Here is a 22,426-nt window from a genome sequence, read left to right on the forward strand (position 1 = left end):
GGGCTGATGAGTGCGGGGAGAAAAACTCCACAGCAGGTTTTTATTTATTTAAAGATAGTACATGTTAGGAGCATATTAAAACTGTCAAAAGTGATTTGTGAATGCATGTCACGTGTGAAAGCAACTACTCGATTACAAAACTAGAATCACAAGAAGTGTGAGAAAGATGGAGGAATCTAATAATAAAAAAGAGCATTCCCACTGCCAATACGTTGCTAGAAACACAAGAAAACAGCACATCATGTGACAGAAGCCAACTGAAGTCAAGGGTTACCTGCTCTGATTTACCACCCATATAAGCTCAGAGAGGACGTCAACAAGAAATACGCAACAAAGTTTGCACAGAAGGAAAAAGTCCATACATTTCACTCCACAGAGAAGGAAGGTGGCTTCCGACCCAGCATCTCAACTCATTTGGCCTCGTTTTGCAGATATAAAAATAAAAGTTGAGCCCTCTTTTGTGTAAAAGGGGCATAAATGCTGGTTGTTTTGGGAGAACTACATTCATGCTTGTGCTGCAGCCACTTTTTCTTAACGTATAGGCACTGATTTAGGCTCCTTTGTCACCTTTCAGGGGAACAACTGCCCGTCCATGTCCACTGACATATTTAAATGCACTCATAAATGTCCCTACGGATTAGGATTCACTTGCAAATCATGACTTCATTATTTCTTATCCCCTGAAAATGTTGCCATTTTGGGGGATTTGGTTTCTTTATCGATGGGTGACAACCATCAACTTTTGATCTAAAAGCTTCAAACTGACACAATCCAGTAACTCATGTCCAATTCCTCCTGAGCCACCTTCCTTGTCTCCCCCTCGTGTGTGTTTGTGTGTGTGTGTGCTTGATTACCACAAGCTCCATGGTGGATGTGGCTTCCTTCACCAAAGCAGGGGTTTTGCCTCGACTCCCCAAAGGAATCACCAAACAAGGTATTTTCCTACATCAGCTCAGACAAAGAGTAAACGGCTGGTCTCATATCGCTACTCTATCAGAAAATCTCATATACAAAGCTGGTCATGTACGAGTCATCAATCACTTGTTTTGTGGTTTGTTGTTGTTGTTCCAATGTTGTGCTCCATGATTAAAAAGCTACTTCAGAAAAGAAGGGGAAAAAAAGGTCTCAAATCACGAGTGTGGGATTTGTATGTCATGCCTTGAAAAAGAAGTCTTGAAATCCCCTCGCCACTCTGATGGTTCAAAACCACTCCTTTAGAAGACTCGGTTAAAAGAGCCAGGAGGTCCCCAAGGCAAATGGAAGGTCTTCCAATTTCAAGGAACTCCGACTCAAGCACAGAAAGTGTTTGCTTTCCTCTCTTAGGAGAGCGTGTGTGTCGACTGCCACTTCCTTCAGAGGCTGTGAAGGATTGTGTACGCGCCTTCCTCCTACTCCTCCCACGATCCATCAAATTTAGATCAGTCCAGGACATCACGTGATGGAAAACCTGCAGACATATAGGATGAGGATTTTTGTATCGCCTGTTGGATCACTTTCTAAGATCTTGCCTCCTGCAAGTCCGGAGAACCAACTCTTCAAAATTCAGCCAGGAAACTTGTATTGTCATCCGACGGAGTTCCTGGAGGCTGCAAGGTGAAGAGTGTTTGTTGGGCTTTTGGGTTTGGAACGTGAGCCTCATTTGCATTCCCTCCCCATCTGGTTTCCTCCTCGGCAGCTTGACGACACGTCGCCATCTTCTCGACTTCCCTCCTCGCACCGGCACTGGCCCCTGCCTCTCGCTTGTCCACCGGCCTCTCGCCTTCTCTGCGCCTGTCTGTCCGTGCTCTTCTTCTACCCTCTTATTTCTCTCGCTGGTCATTGGTTTGCTATTCCGTCGCTTTCACTCGGTGGTGCTTCGGTTGTAGCAGAGGAAAACAGGTATCCTTTTTATGATTTTATTATTTCCCAGATTAAAAAGCTAGTGAACTAAAGCTCAGCTCAAGCCTAGCTCACTTCTTCAAGTAACCTGGAAAAGACAAGATAGTTTTAGCCAATGGACACAAACTGACGTGCATAATCATCAGACCTAATGGAGTGGAGCGCCACTTACACTCTAGTACTGTGACAGACCGGTCACCCCACCATGTTGGTATGCACGTTCACCCTGGTAAGTCGAGTCCTGGGACAAAGCCACGTCGATTTGGGACTTGAACTCGTCACCCAAGTAACTGTCCTGTAGAACCATAAAACAAATGTATAAAAAAATAGGTCTGCGTCTGGGTGAAAATCAGGGATGCATGATATATTTTTTTTCTCTCAAGCAAATACAGATAACTTCCTGTTTCTCAGGACCAATAAAGTTAATATCACTTTTGCCTCGTTTCGTTTGGACTTTGACACTTTAGTTACATCAGAGGATATCTCCATATATAGTAGAGATTTACTCTGAGATTTGTGAGTCCGCCATTAATAACTTATTTGTCTCTATCCTCTTGTTGTGGGGCAGACTGGATCGTACATGCACATGTATGCTAAAATCCTCCAATGTTGCCATTTCTAATGCAAAGTAGTGTATAGCTCCATATGACAGCACTTAAAACTACAACATGGCTGACAGGGAAAAGACACAGTCCAAGGAGACTTGGTCTGAAGAAGGTCTACGGCATGTATATAAAAATAAAATCAGGACGCTACATTACAAACAAGAATGTTACTTACACATTTTACCGCTAAATGGTAAATGGCTTATATTTGTCTACCACTTTTCTACTTTCAAGGTACTCAAAGCCCTTTGACACTATTTCTATATTCACCCATTCACACACTGATGGCGGGAGCTGCCACACAAGGCCCTACCCACAACCCATCAGGAGCGAGGGTGAAGTGTATTACTAAAGGACACAACGTGCTTGACTAGGATGGCAGAAGCGTGAGATCAAACCAGGAACCCTCAAGTTGCTCTACCAACCGAGCCACGGTGTCTTTGCTCAGCACTTGTTGCAGGTAGTCTGCATTCTCTCGCACTGGAATAAGGCACTAATAACTTCTTCTTTTTTCAGTGTGGATACTAGTGGCTGGCCAATGAGGTTTGATGTGTCAAAGACAGGTGTTTTTTTTATTTTTTATTCCACGCGGAGTGTTTGCAGAGCATTTAGTTCGGGCGGCACGTTTACACTGTGAAGTCCTGTGAGCTAAGGGACAGTTTGGAACATCTCACGAGGTAGGAGCGCTTGATTTGTTCACCTTAACCCACTTTTGGCCCAGTATGGTAAATCTTGCTTCACTGTAGCATTTTTTTTATTGGTTATCGGATACTTTTTTTTAATGTTATCAGATTATCAGTGTGACGGTATAATTCCCAATATCCACCCGATAATTATCGTGCACCCCTATTTTACATAAATAAATGACAAAACAGAGGTGAAAATGCCTTACCTGTGACAGTTCTGGCTGTGACAAACCAGGCTGGCTCATCTGGGAAGGTTGACTCATTGTTATGTAGCCTTGAGTCAGTGGCCCCTGTGAGAAGGACTGGGAGGATCCATCCTGGCTGGCTTGGCTGTGTGGTCCATGACCAGCCTGGGCTGCTGAACCACGGGGTCTCTGTCGCCCACCGCGTCCAGGCTTGTTACCCTTCATTGCTCCACGGCCTGTGTGACAAAAACAGAGCAAATAGGTCACGCACATCAATTATAATGCTCTCTGATCAACGTTATTAGAAAAAGGTTATATCGATATTGCTTTTCTGCCATTAAGGATATCAGACAAGGTGTAGCCTGGATTTTTCTCAAATTAATAGTTAATACTTGTTCCAAATTTCGCCTTCGGATGGCAACAATCAGTACTGGCCAATCTCAGTATCGCAAATCAAGTGCAGAACAATATCCGCATATCGGTAAGAAAAAAAAAATGATCGAGCATCTCTACCCAAATGTTACTTTTTATTAATGTTTATCATTTATTTCACCTTTGGCTAGACAAACCTACATAAAATAAAGCCCAGAGCTCTGCTAATTTTTTGTGGGTTTTATTATTTAGTTTTTCTCCACAGGCTATTATAGAATGACAGTTTGTTCAAATGTGACTGTAATGTTGGCACTTTAGCTCACATAGCTATGCTAGTGTTGCCAATGTTTTTGTTAGCTTAATCCAGTTCTGAATTAGTGGAGCAATACCCTGGGTGGGTGGGCATGTGACCCCGGGAACATGCTTTATCAGTATCATGCTTTAAAAAGATTTGCAGTACAAAACATGCTCCTGACACCCTCATTTTGATAAAAAAAAAAAAAAAAAATCTGGAAATGTTTTTCCCACATTTGTTTTGTAGGTTAAAATGTTTTATAGTGTGAGTCCCTAGTTAAATTTTCTGATCCATTTGAATGTATAATTTATTGTACATTTATTTACGATTAACTGCAATAGGGTTCATACAGTAAACAGCTGCACTGTACCTGCAGCAGGGCCGTTAGTCTGGCCGAGATAGCTGGGCGGCGGCATGGGAGGCATCACCAGGTTGAAGGGTATTGGGAGATTCATTGCAGCCATGTGACCAGGTCCGGCGCCAATCATCCCAATCTGGTCATGAGTTTGGAAGTACATGTTGGACGGACGACCAACTGTAGGAAACAAAGATTTAAGATTTAATTCCATCCTCGCTAACGGTGTGAAAATCTCTATTTTGTTTCAAATAGCTACCAGCACTGCTGCGATCGTAGGCAGAGCCAGGAATTAGAGCTTCACGAGCGTCGTACATTGCTGTGCTCATGAAACGGCCACCCTACAAAAACACACAGAAAAGTTTTAATAAACAAGCCTGACAGGCTTAAAAAAGTGCTAATAGATGTTCCTAGAGATTCACAATACGTCCTCCTGATAGCTACTCACAGGATTGATGGTGTTGACGAGCTTGCGCGGCTTGCTGAACTGCATGAGGCTCTCCCTCAGGTTGTTGAGGGGACCCTCCACAAGGACCTTCTGCTCCTTGTAGTTGTTCAGCAGGTTGTTCCACAGTGGCTGCTTAGAAAGGGCCTTAGGGTTTCCCACAATGATCACACCATATCTTAAAAACAAATTAAAAATGTTTTCCGTTTGTACAAAGCTTACTCCAGTCACAATAAATACAATCAAAACCAGGTATTTGATGTTTAAGTATTCAAAAATAGTCAGTATTTCCTTACTTGGCTCTGGTCAAAGCCACGTTGAGTCGACGGGGATCGTTCAAGAAGCCAATGCCTTGGTGCTCATTGGCACGAACACAAGACAGTATGATGAAGTCTTTCTCTCTGCCCTGGAAGGCATCTACACTGGCAATTTCTACTTGCTGTTACAGGATAAAATAAGAATAATTATTGTGAAGACTTTGATCTTAGTTATTCATGTTTCTTCATCCTAAAAATTGTCTAGTTAAGGCAGTACAGTCAAACCCTTCTAAGTTGACTTAACAACAATTCAAGAAGTGCTACTGTGTTCTTCCTTTCACTACATGAGTGCCTGCTTAAGCAGACGCTGACCACATTCTGTCGACACACAATTTGAGACCTAAAGAGGTCCTGTTTAGAGATGCCTTGATACAACTTTTTCATTTCCGGTACAATAACGATATTTGAGCCATAAGTATTGGCCGATACCAATAATAATCTGACAGGATATCAGCACCAATCATACATTTATTTTGCAGTGATAAATGTTATAAAACGCTTGATCAGTAAAATTACTCAGAGTACAATGTTGTGTATGAAAAACACAAACATATTTATTATTAATCGTCTGGAATTTATAAATGCTCGCTTTAAGTTGAAATGGAGTGGTAATTTATTTTTTTGCCAAAAACCTGATCTTGACTCATTTGTTACATAATACTTTCTAGTACGCTTCTGTCTTGGAGGCTTTGTATCTACACTATAAGTAATATGCAATTATAACGATTGACAAATGTTTAGACTACAATAATGTTTAGTTGAGGACACTTATGTATTTCTAGCTTGTGTGCTTAGCTGTTGTGTAGCTGCTAGCTTCTAGTAGCTGACAGCCTACCATCTTTACCTCTGGTAAATGACTTCACTAAAATAAAATAAAAGACCAACTGTGTGTGCCTATTGGAGGACATTTAGATGTGATCTTTGCACAAGATAATTTTAATCAATTTTAATGAAAATCGATCTGTTTATGTTGACACTAGGGCTGTCAAGTGATTTAAAAAAAAATCGAATTACTCACACTCTAGATCAGACCTGGGCATTCTGCCGCCCGCGGGCCGCATCCGGCCCTTTGTGCGTCCCTGTCCGGCCCGCGTGAGGCCAATTATAAATTACAAAATAAATTTTAAAAAGTATCTATGTCGAGTGTGCAATACAACGGTGCTGCTTTTGTTTTGAAAATCGTTATTTGTATTACTTCCGTGTGGACGTATGCGTGATTGTGAGTGAATGTGAACAACTGCAATTACAAAATAAAGTTGAAAAAACATCTATGTCCTGCGCGCAATACAACTGTGCTGCTTTTATTTTGAAAAGTATTATTTATGGGCGTGTGTCCGTGTGTAACCTGCGAGTGAAGGTGCACATGCAGCGACAAGTGATGCACGGTTTACACCCGAGACGCCAAAAAGAGAAAAGTTGATGAGGAATGGCGTGTTTTCAACAACACATGAACTGCAAAGCAACGTCTCCTCACCTAAGGTGCGTGCCTGCGCAATTGCGCACTGCTCAAGCGTCCGCTGCGCGCAGCAAGTATATGCCGCGCACCAAATCAAATCCCATCTGAATTATAAACAAAATAAACATATTTATTCTATGGAATTTTGCAATGCAACTTTGAGTGACAGTGACAACAAGCGGCCCTAATGGTGTTCGTCAACACCGTTCAATTGAACACCGTTCAATTATTGTAACGTCTATCGAGATGCTTCGAGGACAGGAATTATATCGATCACTTTATTGAACAAAACTGTTTATATTCGGACATAACCACACCAAAAACATGAGTAAAACAATTCTATCTCGAAAAACTAGTCATTTTCTGCCGTACAAACCAGGCCAAAACCAACTTGTCATCTGTCACCAACACGCATAGCACTAAACCACTGGTGCGTTTAAGGCCACACAAAAAGTCGGACAACTCAAACACCACACAAAGTTACACTATGACTCCTCAGTCATACGTGTGCTTATTTTACTGTCATTTATTATTAATGTTAATTTATATATATTAGTCATGGAATGCTGTTACACACACTATGTTGAAGTATTACTATTATTATTATTATTATTTATCTTACGGTATATATCAAAAATAATATTGAGCAAAATTTAATTGAAATATTGTCGATGTGGCCCTCCAGCAGTGCTCGGGTAGCTCATGCGGCCCCCGGTAAAAATTAATTGCCCACCCCTGCTCTAGATCTATGATTAATCATGATTAATCACAGGCTATCATTTGCTTGCATAAATAAAATTTGTTTAAGAAAATACCCCAATATTTGAATACAATTGCAATTTGGTAGTCAGAATGTAGTAACTTTTTTAAAAATGTTTTACTGAACTGCAAGTCATTGATTTCCTCAAAACTTGGTGATAGTAAGTATTAAGTGCACATTTTGAAAGACTTCGCAATAATATTGCAAACACAGTACAGTTACTAATCAATAATGTAGTAAACACACTCATAAACAACTTAACATAGTGCACCATTAAAATTTGCATTTAGTCTTTAGTCTAACCAGTTGTTGAAACAAACCAGCTTGTTTACCTTATTCAGATGACAATGCCGATCTCTTATTTTGGTACAATGCAACCCCAGCTCATTGTGATTACTTACTTATATGTCCAATGTTCTCCAGTAAGCAAAATCAATTCACATTCAGCCCGTAGTTGCAACTTGATGCTCTTGTTTGTGTCGTAGTTTGTTAATCCTTTCTGTAATTGCGCCTCTTCAAGGTATTGTATGACAGATCAGCTGTGGTGATATGAATGACATCTTCTTGCAGGAATTAGTCTTCACAAATGTTAAGTGATTTACATTTGGTGGCTGTCAGTTTAGCAAAGGCATATGTTTAACTTAACGGTGGTACTTTTGTTGACAACATTGACGCAGGTAAACCGCCAGCGTCGCATTCTCCTCTACTTGTCGTTGATGTAGCTAGCATTCCTACTATTGGCGCCATCCGCAAGTACGCGTTGCGCTTTAAGATATTTTAAATGTGATGTGTGCTGATAAGAACGTTTGTTGCTGCAATACCAACAAGTTACCTCAGTTTTATCCAAAGTTGTTTTTTGAAGTGAAATTGGCCGTCTCTCATTGTGATCACAGACCATGTAAAAATGTGTGCGTCTACCGGGTTAAGCCTTAATTTTCATTCATATTTGATAACGCTATAATTTATTTTTAGTAATCACATGTTGACAGCTCTAGTTGACGCATGTTACCTTTATTATTGCAATTTGCTAAGCATTGTGAATCATCAAAATTACTAGCTGGTTAAGCAGCATTGAAACGTGCACAGTGACTTCCTCTGTTTCAGTGTAGAGTAAGTGCCAACCTGGTTTCTGCCACAGCAACAACTACAAAATGCATCCAGTAAACTTTTTTTAGATAGTTAACTACCTCAAGAAAGATTTGCACATGTACAAAAACTTTATCATCATTACAGCAACTCTGTTAGATAACGGTACAAAATAAACTGAAGAAGTTAAATTCAAATATGCACAAATAGAGGAAAAAACAATCTGAGGAGTGTCAACTTAAAAAGGTTTGATTGCATTATTATAAAATAACAGAAAGCTTTGTGATGTACCTGATATAATTTAGTATGCAGGGAGCCACTGAACTGCATGTATTGGACCAGATAGGAGCGCTGACCCTCATAAGGGGTAATGATCCCAATCTGGTCTGGCTTGGCTCCAGCCTTTAGCAGCCTGGTGGTGATTTTCTCTACATTTGCAGCCTCCGTTCTACAAGAAAATTCAACATCATGTGTCACACAAATGTATGTTAATACGTATAAATGTGAAACAGTACATAACGATAAACAAAAGTGCACTGTTACCTATTTAGGTAAGAAGTTCCGGAGCTGGCAATCTCCTCTTGGCCTTGAGTCACATAAAAGAACATGGGTTTGTCCGGCTGCGGCCACTGAAAGTCAAAGCCCTTCTTGATGCGGTCAGCTAGGAAGAGTGGAAAGAGTTCATGTTTTTTTTTGTATCTATTACGGTTGGAGAGCTTTTTTGCTGCGTTCGAGTAGGAAAAAAATGGAAATGTTAAAAGGAATTTTGGCAAACCTGCGGTGACACCATTCTGCAGGGAGCCCTCATAGAAAATGTTTGATGGGAAGGCACTGAGAGCTGGATGCATTCGGTACTGGACCTGCAGGCGAATTGGTCGGATCCCCAGGACCACCAAGCGTTCAAACAGGGACTGTGACAACCCCGCCTTGGCTGCCTTCTTACACGTCACCACAGGACCCAACTGGCAGTGGTCACCCACTAAGATGAGCTACAAGAGGACAAAAAAATGTCATTAATATTTATCAATACTCAAGTATGTCACTTTAACCCTTGTTAACCAAAAACAGATCTTACATGTATTCCTTATGTGATATTTTTGTGCAGATTAAGGGTTATAGGTCTGATATATTGCCATGGAGTTTTTTAGAATAAGATATAAACAAAGTATAAACACTTTCTCTTAAGAGATATCTTTCGACCCCATTTGCTTTCATTAGAACTGCTATTTTTGACAGCCTGTAATCCTAATACATTACTCTGCTTTTTCCATTAATCTTATTCTTTCTGATCAAAAAACAAGAAAATATTGTTTTGTTGCAATAGCACCCACTAGATGCAACCAGAAAACCATGATGGATAATTCTCTGAGCTTTGATGGATGTGAATGAGTATCTGCAAAAAGGCAATACAAATAATCCTGGGCATTTACATATAACCTGGAATATATATATTAAAAATGTGTGTGAACTCAATAATCTCAACCAAGTCCTGCCTGCTTTCTCTCTTGTTACAGCTCATAAGGCACTATAAAAATCATAATTTTTTGTCTACTCCCTCAAAAATCTATGTCATGAATGATTGACCTATTAAAGGCTAAAATTACCCAACCTCAAATATTCCACTTTGTAACTTTTTTTACTTTAACTTTAAATGTTGTATATTTTGCCTTCTATTAACCCAGTATAGTATATTGTATTATAAAAAACCTGTAATTTTTGACAAAAAACATAAAAAAATAATAAAAACTTGATATCAACAGATATTTAAAGTTGTGGAAGGAAAAAAAATAACAGTAATTTATTGCTGACTTTGGACACTTTTTGCGCGGATCCCTTTTGGACCCTATGAGTGTGTATACCGTATTTTTCGGACTATAAGTCGCAGTTTTTTTTCATAGTTTGGCCGGGGGTGCGACTTATACTCAGGGGCGACTTATGTGTGAAATTATTAACACATTACCGTAAAACATCAAATAATATTATTTAGCTCATTCACGTAAGAGACTAGACGTATAAGATTTCATCAGATTTAGCGATTAGGAGTGACAGATTGTTTGGTAAACGTATAGCACAGGGGTGGGCAATTCATTTTTACCGGGGGCCGCATGAGCAACCCGAGCACTGCTGGAGGGCCACATCGACAATCTTTCAATTAAATTTTGCTCAATATTATTTTTGATATATACCGTAAGATAAATAATAATAATAATAATAATAATAATAATTTATAATAATAGTAATACTTCAACATAGTGTGTGTAACAGCATTCCATGACTAATATAAATAAATTAACATTAATAATAAATGACAGTAAAATAAGCACACGTATGACTGAGGAGTCATAGTGTAACTTTGTGTGGTGTTTGAGTTGTCCGACTTTTTGTGTGGCCATAAACGCACCAGTGGTTTAGTGCTATGCGTGTTGGTGACAGATGACAAGTTGGTTTTGGCCTGGTTTGTACGGCAGAAAATGACTAGTTTTTCGAGATAGAATTGTTTTACTCATGTTTTTGGTGTGGTTATGTCCGAATATAAACAGTTTTGCTCAATAAAGTGATCGATATAATTCCTGTCCTCGAAGCATCTCGATAGACGTTACAATAATTGAACGGTGTTCAATTGAACGGTGTTGACGAACACCCTTAGGGCCGCTTGTTGTCACTGTCACTCAAAATTGCATTGCAAAATTACATAGAATAAATATGTTTATTTTGTTTAGAATTCAGATGGGATTTGATTTGGTGCGCGGCATATATTTGCTGCGCGCAGCGGACGCTTGAGCAGTGCGCAATTGCGCAGGCGCGCACACCTTAGAGGGAACGTTGCTTTGCAGTCCATGTCTTGTTGGAAACACGCCATTCTTCATCAACTTTTCTCTTTTTAGCGTCTCGGGTGTAAACCGTGCATCACTTGTCGCTGCATGTGCACCTTCACTCGCAGGTTACACACGGACACGCGCCCATAAATAATACTTTTCAAAATAAAAGCAGCACAGTTGTATTGCGCGCACGACATAGATGTTTTTTCAACTTTACAGCAGCTGTTCACATTCACTCACAATCACGCACACGCATACGTCCACACGGAAGTAATACAAATAACGATTTTCAAAACAAAAGCAGCACCGTTGTATTGCACACTCGACATAGATACTTTTTTAAATTTATTTTGTAATTTATAAATGGCCTCACGCGGGCCGGACAGGGACGCACAAAGGGCCGGAGGCGGCCCGCAGAATACCCAGGTCTGGTATAGCATGTTCTATATGTTTTAGTTATTTGAATGACTCTTACCATAAAATGTTACGTTAACATATCAGGCACGTTCTCAGTTGGTTATTTATGCGTCATATAACGTACACTTATTCAGCCTGTTGTTCACTATTCTTTATTTATTTGAAATTGCCTTTCAAATGTCTATTCTTGGTGTTGGGTTTTATCAAATAAATTTCCCCCAAAAATGCGATTTATACTCCAGTGCGACTTATATATGTTTTTTTCCTTCTTTATTATGCCTTTTCGGCCGGTGCGACTTATACTCCGAAAAATACGGTAGTCAATCTTAATGATACACAAGGAGTAATAATTGGAAGATCATATACAAATAGTGACTAACAACCCTTTAAAGGAACATGTGCGTATGAGCTGATCTATGGTTTTAGCTACTTTAGGGATTAAAACAAGAAGAATACCTGCTTTGCACCAAGCACAACAGGCACCATACACTCAGGCTCTGTGGCTTGGGTGCTCTCGTCAATCAGGATGGAGCGGAACTGCATTTTGGCCAGGCGAGGGTCCCCTGCACCGACGCAGGTGCAGCAGATCACATCTGCGTTCTGAACAACAGAGAAGGAGATTTACAATAATCCAACATCTAAATTCAAACTGATAAAAGCATTTTCAAATAAGGCTGCAGCTACGATTATTTTTCTTTCAAATAATCGGTTAATCTATAGATTATTTTTTTCGATTAATCTATAGATTATTTTTCCTTTTACCGATTATTTTTTTATTCAAAATGAAGATGAAAAAATAAATGTAGGCCAGTTTTTTCAAAAGGCATGGCTTTTATTTACAAAAAAAAAAAAGTATGGCCACTCAGTCAACATTGACAACAACATGACTGAATATTCTGTAACAATGTAAACATTTAAAACTTTTAACATTCAACAAAATTAAAAGTAGCTTATTTACTTTTTAATGTGCAAATATAAAAGTCAACATCCAGTGCAAATCTTAATATTCTGCAATAGTATAAGCATTTCAAAAGTAAAAGTATTGCTTATTTTGCTTTAAAATGTGCAAAAATAAAGATAAACATCCAATACAAAAAAGTGTAAAACGAAATATTCTGTAACAACAGTGTAAACATTTCAACAAAAGTGAAAGTATTGCTTATTTGCTAAAATGTGCAAAAATAAAGATAAACATCCAATACAAAAAAGTGCCAATCTAAATATTCTGGAGCACTGTAAACATTAAGTATTGCTTTTAAAATGTGCAAAATAAACATCCAGTCCAACACAGTACACAATAACCAATTCTACTCATTCCAGTGAGTGACTAACAGTTGTAATGAAGAAAGGTTAGCATGTCTACATGCTCTGGTACTTTTCTTGTTTACAATATTCCCAGCAGCTGAAAATAGGCGCTCGGAAGGGGTCGATGTGGCTGGAACTGAGAGGTAATTAGCCTTCACCTCAAGCCAGGACTGCGAGTGAGCTGAGCTGCAGTTTAAGTTTCTAGAAGGTCAACGGGCTCATAGTGATGTTACTAGTAGTTGACTGGGAGGTGTTTATTATCATTTGGGGAGAGTCCGCTGCCTGATGCTCACCTGCTAAACACCTATCTGCTCGACGCTGAAGCGCTGACTACATGCGCTCTGAATACACACTGCTGATTGGCTGGTAACGCTCTGAATACGCACTGCTGATTGGCTGATAATGCTTCGTGTGTACCAATCAGATGGTTGTGTGGGTGGGACAATGCTGCGTGCTGAGACAGAGGCAGAAGGAGTGAAGCAGCTTGTTAAGACTTTAGCAGCTAAAGTTAGCTTTAGCTTAGAAACTCGTTCGGTACACCCCCGTACCGAACCGAAAGCACCGTACCGAAACGGTTCAATACAAAACACGTACCGTTACACCCCTAGCAGATACAAATGACATTCATGTTTTTGTGTAATGATGACAACGTATGCTCACGCGGACGATTGACTAGTTGATGGTTGATGGTTTTCTTTTCAAATGTTCGTTCATAGCCCTTGTGCTGCTATGATAGGCCATTTACGCTCGACACAGTGTGCATACAACAACATTATTAGGCTGTGTATTGAAATACTTCCACACTTTTGACGACTTTTGGCGTGATTTTTCCCCCTCGCTCGCACCGCTCGCATCGTCTGCTTTGCGCTTCGCCATGACGGTAGTGTGACGTAAATATGCGACGCGTCGACGCACAAAAACGGCGTCGACGTATTTACGTAACCAATGACGTCGACTATGTCGACGCGTCGTTTCAGCCTTATTTTCAATACTAAAAATCTAAATAAAGCACTGAAGTTGTACCTTACCATGAGCAGTTTGCGCTCGGCCGTGCGTTTCAAGGCTCTGTAGCGCTTCTCATCAGCAGAAGAAAGTTCGCCAGTCTCATCCTTCAGCTGCTGGAGTTTCTGTAGCTCTTGCATGCTAAATAATGTTATAAAAACACAGTAAATGCAGAAAATCCGCGCGCGCACACACTCTCTTATGCAAGACTCTGTGTGCACCAGCTGGTCTTTGCAGTACAATACAAATTTGTTGTTCTCCTTCATTTCTGGTTCTTTTCTGTGCAGTAGGTAAATAAGTAAAATGCAAATAACTAGGTGATCTCATTCATCAAAGAGTAGTCTTTGTCACTGACCTGTCCATATTGCTGATCTGGTTATGCAACGCCAGGAAGGAGACTGGTGACTCAATAGCCTCACGGCTCTTAGCACACAACCTGACCACCTTCAGCCCAGTCTTGTCGATCTTCTCAGTTAACTGGTCCACCGCAATGTTACTGGGAGCGCACACCAGGACCGGCCTACCAAAGAAACGGACAGGCACACCGTCAACAACCATAGATGCTACAGGACGTTAAATAACAGTTGGAGAACAAAGAATAAAAAAACGTGTTACCCGTTGCCCTGACGAGACAGGTGGTAGACAATGGTGGCAGAGGTAACGGTCTTCCCAGTACCAGGAGGACCCTGGATGAGACTGAGGGGTCTCTGCAGCACAGTCTTCACTGCATAGACCTACACACATGTAAATAAACCTCAGTAGAAATCCCCAAGAACTACAGGAAAAAAATGCTTGTTTTCCACAACTAAAGCAAGCAGAAATAAATGACCATATTTAAAGAGCCTGACCTGTGAGTGATTGAGATCTGGTAGGCCCTGGGCAGTGAAGCGCTTAGGCAGCTGACACTTAATGGTAACATCTTCCACTTCATGACCGAGCAGCTTGTGGTAAATGTATCCAGATACTGAGGTCTCATCCACAGCAAACGTTTTCAGAGCACTCTGCATCCTGCAGTCGGAAATATATGCGTGGTTAGCATCACTGAACTGACATTGAAATTACGGGCATGAGACAACTTTTTCACCTTCCATAAAAAACTTATATCCATTTTTTTAATTGAATGGAATGTTGGAACAGTCTAGATCAGGTGTAATTACTCAGACAGCAATGGTATTTATGAAAAACACTAAAATCTTTAGCGTCTGGAATGGACTCACACTTTTTTAAAGTTGAAGTAGAGTGGTAATTGACGCAGTGAGTTAAATGATGCGAACACTTTTGCTTTGGAGACTATGTATCTGTAAGTAATATGCAACTATTACTTGATATTTGTTTATATTGAAAATGTAGTTTTAAACTGCTGGGTATGTACCATTTTATTGTAGGCTATTCAGAGACACTACATCCAAAGTAGAATACAGACAACAAATTCAGTGCAGAATATGGCCATCATTCGATTCGCCCTGTGATTTTATATTGTTTGAAGATTTAAGGACAGTCATGTACAGTTGTGTTCAAAATAATAGCAGTCCCACATCACTAACAAGATAAATCACAGTTTTTGTTAGAATTTCAACTTCGACACTGCAAGTAAGTCTCTTGAAGGGTTAGTAAAGGTAAAGAAAACCAACAGACCCAACAGGCATGACATGCATGCTGCTGATTCTGTGAAACTGAATCATTTACTGAAACGGGCATGTTAAAAAAAATAGCAGTGCTGTGTTCCATTAGTGACGTCATTGATTACGTGGGGAAAAAAAGGTGTTAAACAGGTGGCCCTTTTTTAAGGATCAAGGCAACTGACGCTGCATATGCTGGCTGTGCATTTGTCCTTGAAAAACAGAGTAAAATGAGTCGTTCCAGACACTGTTCAGAAGAAGAGCGTTCTTTGATTAAGAAATTAATAAAAGAGGGGAAAACCTATAAAGAAGTGCAGAAAATGATAGGCTGTTCAGATAAGATGATATCAAATTAATCCCATTGAAAACTTGTGGGCTGACATAAAAAATGCTGTTCATGTGGCAAAATCAAGAAATGCAGAGGAATTGTGGAACGTAGTACAATTGTCCTAGGCTGCAATACCTGTTGACCGGTGCCAGAAGTTGGTCGACTCCATGGGCCACAGAAGTGAAGCAGTTATCAGAAACTGTGGTTATGCAACTAAATATTAGTTAATGATTCTCAAGAAAGTTGAATATGAAAGCCTTTCTTAGTTTATACAGTACATTTGAGTTTTGTAAAGAAATATGTCAGCACTGCTATTTTTTTGTTTTATATTTATGGACTTTCTGTAAAATATTATCAAATTCCAATTACTTTTTTACAATTTTCTGGCTTTGAAATAGAACGGTCAGTGTCCCCAATGCATTTGTGTTCATTAAAATACCATTTATTTGAAGAATTTTGAGGTTTACTCACCTTTTTAAACTCACTGCTATTATTATGAACATAACTGTATGTCTAGCTCATGTTCTATTGTGTGTATTGCCGGTCTGTAGCTGCTGGCGCCTAGTTAGCCTACCATGTTTACCTTTTTAAAGTACTACACTAAAGAATACAATAAAAGACTAACCTTCTGTGCTTTATTGGAGGACATTTAGTTGTTAACTGGCTGTCGACCTTTGCCCAAGTAAACGCGCTGCAGGACTGCTTGTATCAGACTGTTTAAATCTTATATTTTAGATGCAGAGGTGGGAATCTTTAGACACCTCACGATTCAATTACGATTCAAGAGCTACGATTCGATTGTAAATCGATTACTTATACAGTTATAATTATTATATTGTATATTATTATTATCATATTGTAAATAGATTATTACATATTCTGAATGTATTAGATTTAATTATTAATAATAATAAGGCTCCTCCTTTGGCTCCTGACGTATGCTGTATTGCATAATTTCTGGTTTTTGGATTTAGTGCGCACAGCATAGCTATAAATATGGAAGACTAGAGCCATGAGAACTGTAGTAGCCTGTTAAGTGAACAATAATATTAAACGTTCCTTCTTGGCAAACAGGCATCCTGGGTTTAATGTTCTTGCCTTCTAAAACCACAGGTTGTTAAGACACTTTGGCCCCATAAACCTGCAGCTCAAAGACATGTCGTTGATCTGATGATATCTATGGCTGACAGACGTGTTGCCATTCTGTGTGGATATTATTGTCTCTCCTGATTTATTCATTTACTTGCTAATTTTATCTTCTTAGCTGGTTACTTTCTGCTGTAACACAGTTCCAATTAGCCTTCTGTTGAAATGCACAAAGCATTTATTATTTTATTGTTTAACTACTTCATGATCAAGCTAGCTCAGTGTCCCAGCTTGCATAGCTTGTCCTGTCCTCCTTCCTCATCTGTGTGTCCGCTCTAACTCAACTACCGGTAACACAGAACGCTAAAAGAATTTTAGCTAATGGTTCTTCCATGGTTGGTTAGAACCAAACCCAGATCTAACGTATAAAGAAAATTAGCATTAAAGGCCTACTGAAACCCACTACTACCGACCACGCAGTCTGATAGTTTATATATCAATGATGAAATCTTAACATTATAACACATGCCAATACGGCCGGGTTAACTTATAAAGTGACATTTTAAATTTGCCGCTAAACTTCCGGTTCGAAACGCCTCTGCGGATGACGTATGCGCGTGACGTAGCCCGGCGAACACGGGTATGCCTTCCACATTGAAGCCGATACGAAAAAGCTCTGTTTTCATTTCATAATTCCACAGTATTCTGGACATCTGTGTTCGTGAATCTGTTTCAATCATGTTCATTGCATTATGGAGAAGGAAGCCAAGCAAGCAAAGAAGAAAGTTGTCGGTGCGAAATGGACGTATTTTTCGAACGTAGTCAGCCACAACAGTACACAGCCGGCGCTTCTTTGTTTACATTCCCGAAAGATGCAGTCAAGATGGAAGAACTCGGATAACAGAGACTCTAACCAGGAGGACTTTTGATTTGGATACACAGACGCCTGTAGAGAACTGGGACAACACAGACTCTTACCAGGATTACTTTGATTTGGATGACAAAGACGCAGACGTGCTACTGTGAGTATGCAGCTTTGGCTTTTTTTTGCGTATGTACGTAACTTTTTTAAAATATATAAGCTTTATGAACCTTGGGTTAGGTGAACGGTCTTTTGGGCTGAGTGATTGTGTGTGTTGATCATGTGTTTGAATTGTATTGGCGTGTTCTATGGAGCTAGGAGCTAGCAGAGGAGCTAGGAGCTAGCATAACACGTACCGTACCGTACGTGCGCGTCACGTACGTAACTTTTTAAAAATATATAAGCTTTATGAACCTTGGGTTAGGTGAACGGTCTTTTGGGCTGAGTGATTGTGTGTGTTGATCAGGTGTTTGAATTGTATTGGCGTGTTCTATGGAGCTAGGAGCTAGCAGAGGAGCTAGGAGCTAGCATAACAAACACGCAGGTGTTATTATGCAGGATTAATTTGTGGCATATTAAATATAAGCCTGGTTGTGTTGTGGCTAATAGAGTATATATATGTCTTGTGTTTATTTACTGTTGTAGTCATTCCCAGCTGAATATCAGGTACCGTGAGTATGCAGCCTTGGCTGCTAAACATTCGATAACTTGACCGTATGTGCGCGTCACGTACGTAACTTTTTAAAAATATATAAGCTTTATGAACCTTGGGTTAGGTAAACTGTCTTTTGGGCTGAGTGATTGTGTGTGTTGATCAGGTGTTTGAATTGTATTGGCGTGTTCTATGGAGCTAGGAGCTAGCAGAGGAGCTAGGAGCTAGCATAACAAACACGCAGGTGTTTTTATGCAGGATTAATTTGTGGCATATTAAATATAAGCCTGGTTGTGTTGTGGCTAATAGAGTATATATATGTCTTGTGTTTATTTACTGTTGTAGTCATTCCCAGCTGAATATCAGGTCACCCTCGGCTCTCACAGCATCTTCCCTATCTGAATAGCTTCAACTCCCCACTAGTCCTTCACTTGCACTTTACTCATCCACAAATCTTTCATCCTCGCTCAAATTAATGGGGAAATTGTCGCTTTCTCGGTCCGAATCTCTCTCACTTCATGCGGCCATCATTGTAAACAATAGGGAACTTTGCGTATATGTTCAACTGACTACGTCACGCTACTTCCGGTAGGTGCAAGCCTTTTTTTTATCAGATACCAAAAGTTGCAATCTTTATCGTCGTTGTTCTATACTAAATCCTTTCAGCAAAAATATGGCAATATCGCGAAATGATCAAGTATGACACATAGAATAGATCTGCTATCCCCGTTTAAATAAAAAAAATTCATTTCAGTAGGCCTTTAATGCCGCATTTTAGAACAGTCTGTATTACCGCTTCTTTTATTTAATTTATACTAGTAGTCGATGTTTGGACATTTGTCCATCAATCGTGAGTCACCCACCTTCTCATCATGATGCATCCGAGAATCGATCATTTTTTCCATGTCTACTAATATTGGATTGTGACGCCTCTATACATAATTATCTGTTAGGCACCAACAATGACCAATGGAATAAAATAGGGTACATCTGTCTAACTTTATATCACTAATGATTAGGGAATGAACAACAGATGTTACTTAAGAGGAGTAAATATAATTTACTGTAAGTAAAAATGTAAGCCTACCTGTCAAAGGAGGTCGCCTTCCACACAAAGTCAACCTGAAAGTTATGGGGGATTTCCACAGGGGCTCCGACACTGCTACGCAACTCAATTGCAATTTCATCCCCGTAGTCTGTAAAAGCTAGTTGTAAGGACCCCAAGAGTGTAAAAGTGTTGTTTCTCTTTGAAAAAGCTGTAAAATCGCCAGGAGGAGGCACGAATTGCTAAGTTCGAATGTATTAATAATAATAATAATGGATTAGATTTATATAGTGCTTTTCTAGACACTCAAAGCGCTTCACAGAGGAGTGAGAACCCATTATTCATTCACTCCACATTCACACCTGGTGGTGATAAGCTACATTTGTAACCACAGCTGCCCTGTGGTAGACTGACGGAAGTGTGGCTGCCAGTTTGCGCCTACGGCCCCTCCGACAGCCACCCATCATTCATTCACCAGTGTGAGTGGCACTGGGAGCAAGGGTGAAGTGTCCTGCCCAAGAGGGCAAGAGGCGGGGAGCGTACCTGCAACCCTCAAGTTTCTGGCACGACTGCTCTACCCACCATGCGATCCCGCCCCGTATGTAGTTGAAAAGAGCAGATACAGTGGGGCAAAAAAGTATTTAGTCAGCCACCAATTGTGCAAGTTCTCCCACTTCAAAAGATGAGAAAGGCCTGTAATTTTTATCATAGATACACATCAACTTTGAGAGACAGGATAGGGGAAAAGAATCCATGAAATCACATTGTAGGATTTTTATTAATTAATTGGCTTATTCCTCTGTAAAATAAGTATTTGGTCACCTACAAACAAGCAAGATTTCTGGCTTTCACGGACCTGTAACTTCTTCTTTAAGAGGCTCCTCTGTCCTCCACTCGTTACCTGTATTAATGGCACTTGTTTGGCTTTGTTATCAGTATAAAATACACCTGTCCATAACCTCACACAGTCACACTCCAAACTCCACTATGGCCAAGACCAAAGAGCTGTCAAAGGACACCAGAAACACAATTGTAGACCTGCACCAGGCTGGGAAGACTGAATCTGCAATAGGTAAGCAGCTTGGTGTGACCAAATCAACTGTGGGAGCAATTATTAGAAAATGAAAGACATACATGACCACTGATAATCTCCTTCGACCTGGGGCTACTTGCAAGATCTCACTCCGTGGGGTCAAAATGATCACAAGAACGGTGAGCTAAAATCCCAGAATCACATGGGGGACCTAGTGAATGACCTGCAGAGAGCTGGCCCCAAAGTAAAAAAGGCTACCATCAGTAACACTACGCTGTCAGGGGATCAAATCCTGCAGTGCCAGACGTGTCCCCCAGCCTAAGCCAGTACATGTCCAGGCCCATCTGAAGTTTGCTAGAGAGCTTTTGGCTGATCCAGAAGAGTATTGGGAGAATGTCATATTGTCAGATGAAACCAAAATAAAATATTTTGGTAAAAACTCAACTTGTCATGTTTGGAGGAGAAAAAATGCTGACTTGCATCCAAATAACACCATACCTACAGTGAAGCATGGGGGTGGAAATATCATGTTTTGGGGCAGTTTTACTGCAAAGGGACCAGGACGACTGATCCGTGTAAAGGAAAGAATGAATGGGGCAATGTATCGTGAGATTTTGAGCGAAAACCTCCTTCCATCAGCAAGGGCATTGAAGATGAAACGTGGCTGGGTCTTTCAGCATGACAATGATCCCAAACACACCGCACGGGCAACGAAGGAGTGGCCTCGTAAGAAGCATTTCAAAGTCCTGGAGTGGCCTGGCCAGTCTCCAGATCTCAACCCCATAGAAAATCTTTGGAGGGAGTTGAAAGTCTGTGTTGCCCAGCGACAGCCCCAAAACATCACTGTTCTAGAGATCCGCATGGAGGAATGGGCCAAAATACCAGCAACAGTGTGTGAAAACCTTGTAAAGACTTACAGAAAAAGTTTGACCTCTGTCATTGCCAACAAAGGGTATATAACAAAGTATTAAGAGGAACTTTTGTTATCGACCAAATATTTTCCACCATAATTTGCAAATAAAATATTTTTAAAAATCAGGCAATGTGATGTCCTGGATTTTTTTTTTGCTCATTTTGTCTCTCATAGTTGAGGTATACCTATGATGAAAATTACAGGCCTCTCATCTTTAATAGTGGGAGAACTTGCACAATTGGTGACTGACTTAATATTTTTTCCCCACTGTAAAAAATACTACCGGTAATATAGCAAACAGAAATTGAGATTTTTAACGATGTGCCAGTGTGCCTCAAGAGCAAAACACCCTTTATTTTATGTATGTCCCCCAGGATGCTTTTGTGCATGTACATTTAACATCAGGAGGGGAAAAAGGACTGTTTCTATGCAACAGGTATAATGGAAACAGCTAATAGTGAAAAAGGATACTGTCTGGGACTTTGATGACATGACCGATCCCCTTCCACAGAGGGGCCAGATCTCCTTTGTAGCGTAGGCAGATCTCATCACCTTGCATTAAACGCATATCTGCGGTTGGTAAGGCAGAAAGAAAAGATATTATTAAAATGAATGTAAACATATGGTGATAAATGCTGACGGGTGGAGGCTGTCGTGTGCGTTTTAGTTTTTTTATACAGGAGCTAGTCATATTTCTGTATGACTGTGATGAAGTGAATGTCAGAAATTACCATCTGAATCCGTTTTGGGCAGAGTGAAATATGCAATTCGCTTCTTGTTCAGGCCCAAATCCCATCTGACGGTTATATTGTCTTGGGTCTACAAGGAAACATTTATAGATTATCAAATGCATACACAACTAAAGAACGCTAACAAATATATACACAAAGTCAATTATCAAAAGG

The 22,426-nt window shown here is 40.1% G+C and overlaps 1 protein-coding gene across 2 annotated transcripts in view; it reads right to left on the reverse strand.

The window, feature by feature from the left end:
- Positions 1 to 26: 26 nt before the first annotated feature.
- LOC133635199 (regulator of nonsense transcripts 1) overlaps positions 27 to 22,426 on the reverse strand; it is a 29,966-nt gene continuing 7,566 nt past the window's right edge. The window contains exons 7-24 of one of the 2 annotated variants that reach the window (XM_062028096.1): positions 22,253 to 22,340; positions 21,993 to 22,091; positions 19,618 to 19,735; positions 14,832 to 14,991; positions 14,599 to 14,717; positions 14,339 to 14,503; positions 14,010 to 14,124; positions 12,133 to 12,276; positions 9,216 to 9,429; positions 8,984 to 9,101; positions 8,732 to 8,888; positions 5,118 to 5,260; positions 4,825 to 4,999; positions 4,636 to 4,717; positions 4,392 to 4,556; positions 3,376 to 3,590; positions 2,051 to 2,173; positions 27 to 1,966 (exon numbers count right to left, since the gene is read on the reverse strand). In XM_062028096.1, the coding sequence (XP_061884080.1) occupies positions 2,054 to 2,173; positions 3,376 to 3,590; positions 4,392 to 4,556; positions 4,636 to 4,717; positions 4,825 to 4,999; positions 5,118 to 5,260; positions 8,732 to 8,888; positions 8,984 to 9,101; positions 9,216 to 9,429; positions 12,133 to 12,276; positions 14,010 to 14,124; positions 14,339 to 14,503; positions 14,599 to 14,717; positions 14,832 to 14,991; positions 19,618 to 19,735; positions 21,993 to 22,091; positions 22,253 to 22,340 (2,397 nt within the window). In that variant the 3' untranslated portion in view covers positions 27 to 1,966; positions 2,051 to 2,053. The remainder of the gene's footprint in view (positions 1,967 to 2,050; positions 2,174 to 3,375; positions 3,591 to 4,391; positions 4,557 to 4,635; positions 4,718 to 4,824; positions 5,000 to 5,117; positions 5,261 to 8,731; positions 8,889 to 8,983; positions 9,102 to 9,215; positions 9,430 to 12,132; positions 12,277 to 14,009; positions 14,125 to 14,338; positions 14,504 to 14,598; positions 14,718 to 14,831; positions 14,992 to 19,617; positions 19,736 to 21,992; positions 22,092 to 22,252; positions 22,341 to 22,426) is intronic. The other variant, XM_062028097.1, reaches the window with a different exon arrangement.

This window comes from Entelurus aequoreus, linkage group LG19 (genome assembly GCF_033978785.1).
Source record: "Entelurus aequoreus isolate RoL-2023_Sb linkage group LG19, RoL_Eaeq_v1.1, whole genome shotgun sequence".
NCBI classification, from domain to species: Eukaryota; Metazoa; Chordata; class Actinopteri; order Syngnathiformes; family Syngnathidae; genus Entelurus; species Entelurus aequoreus.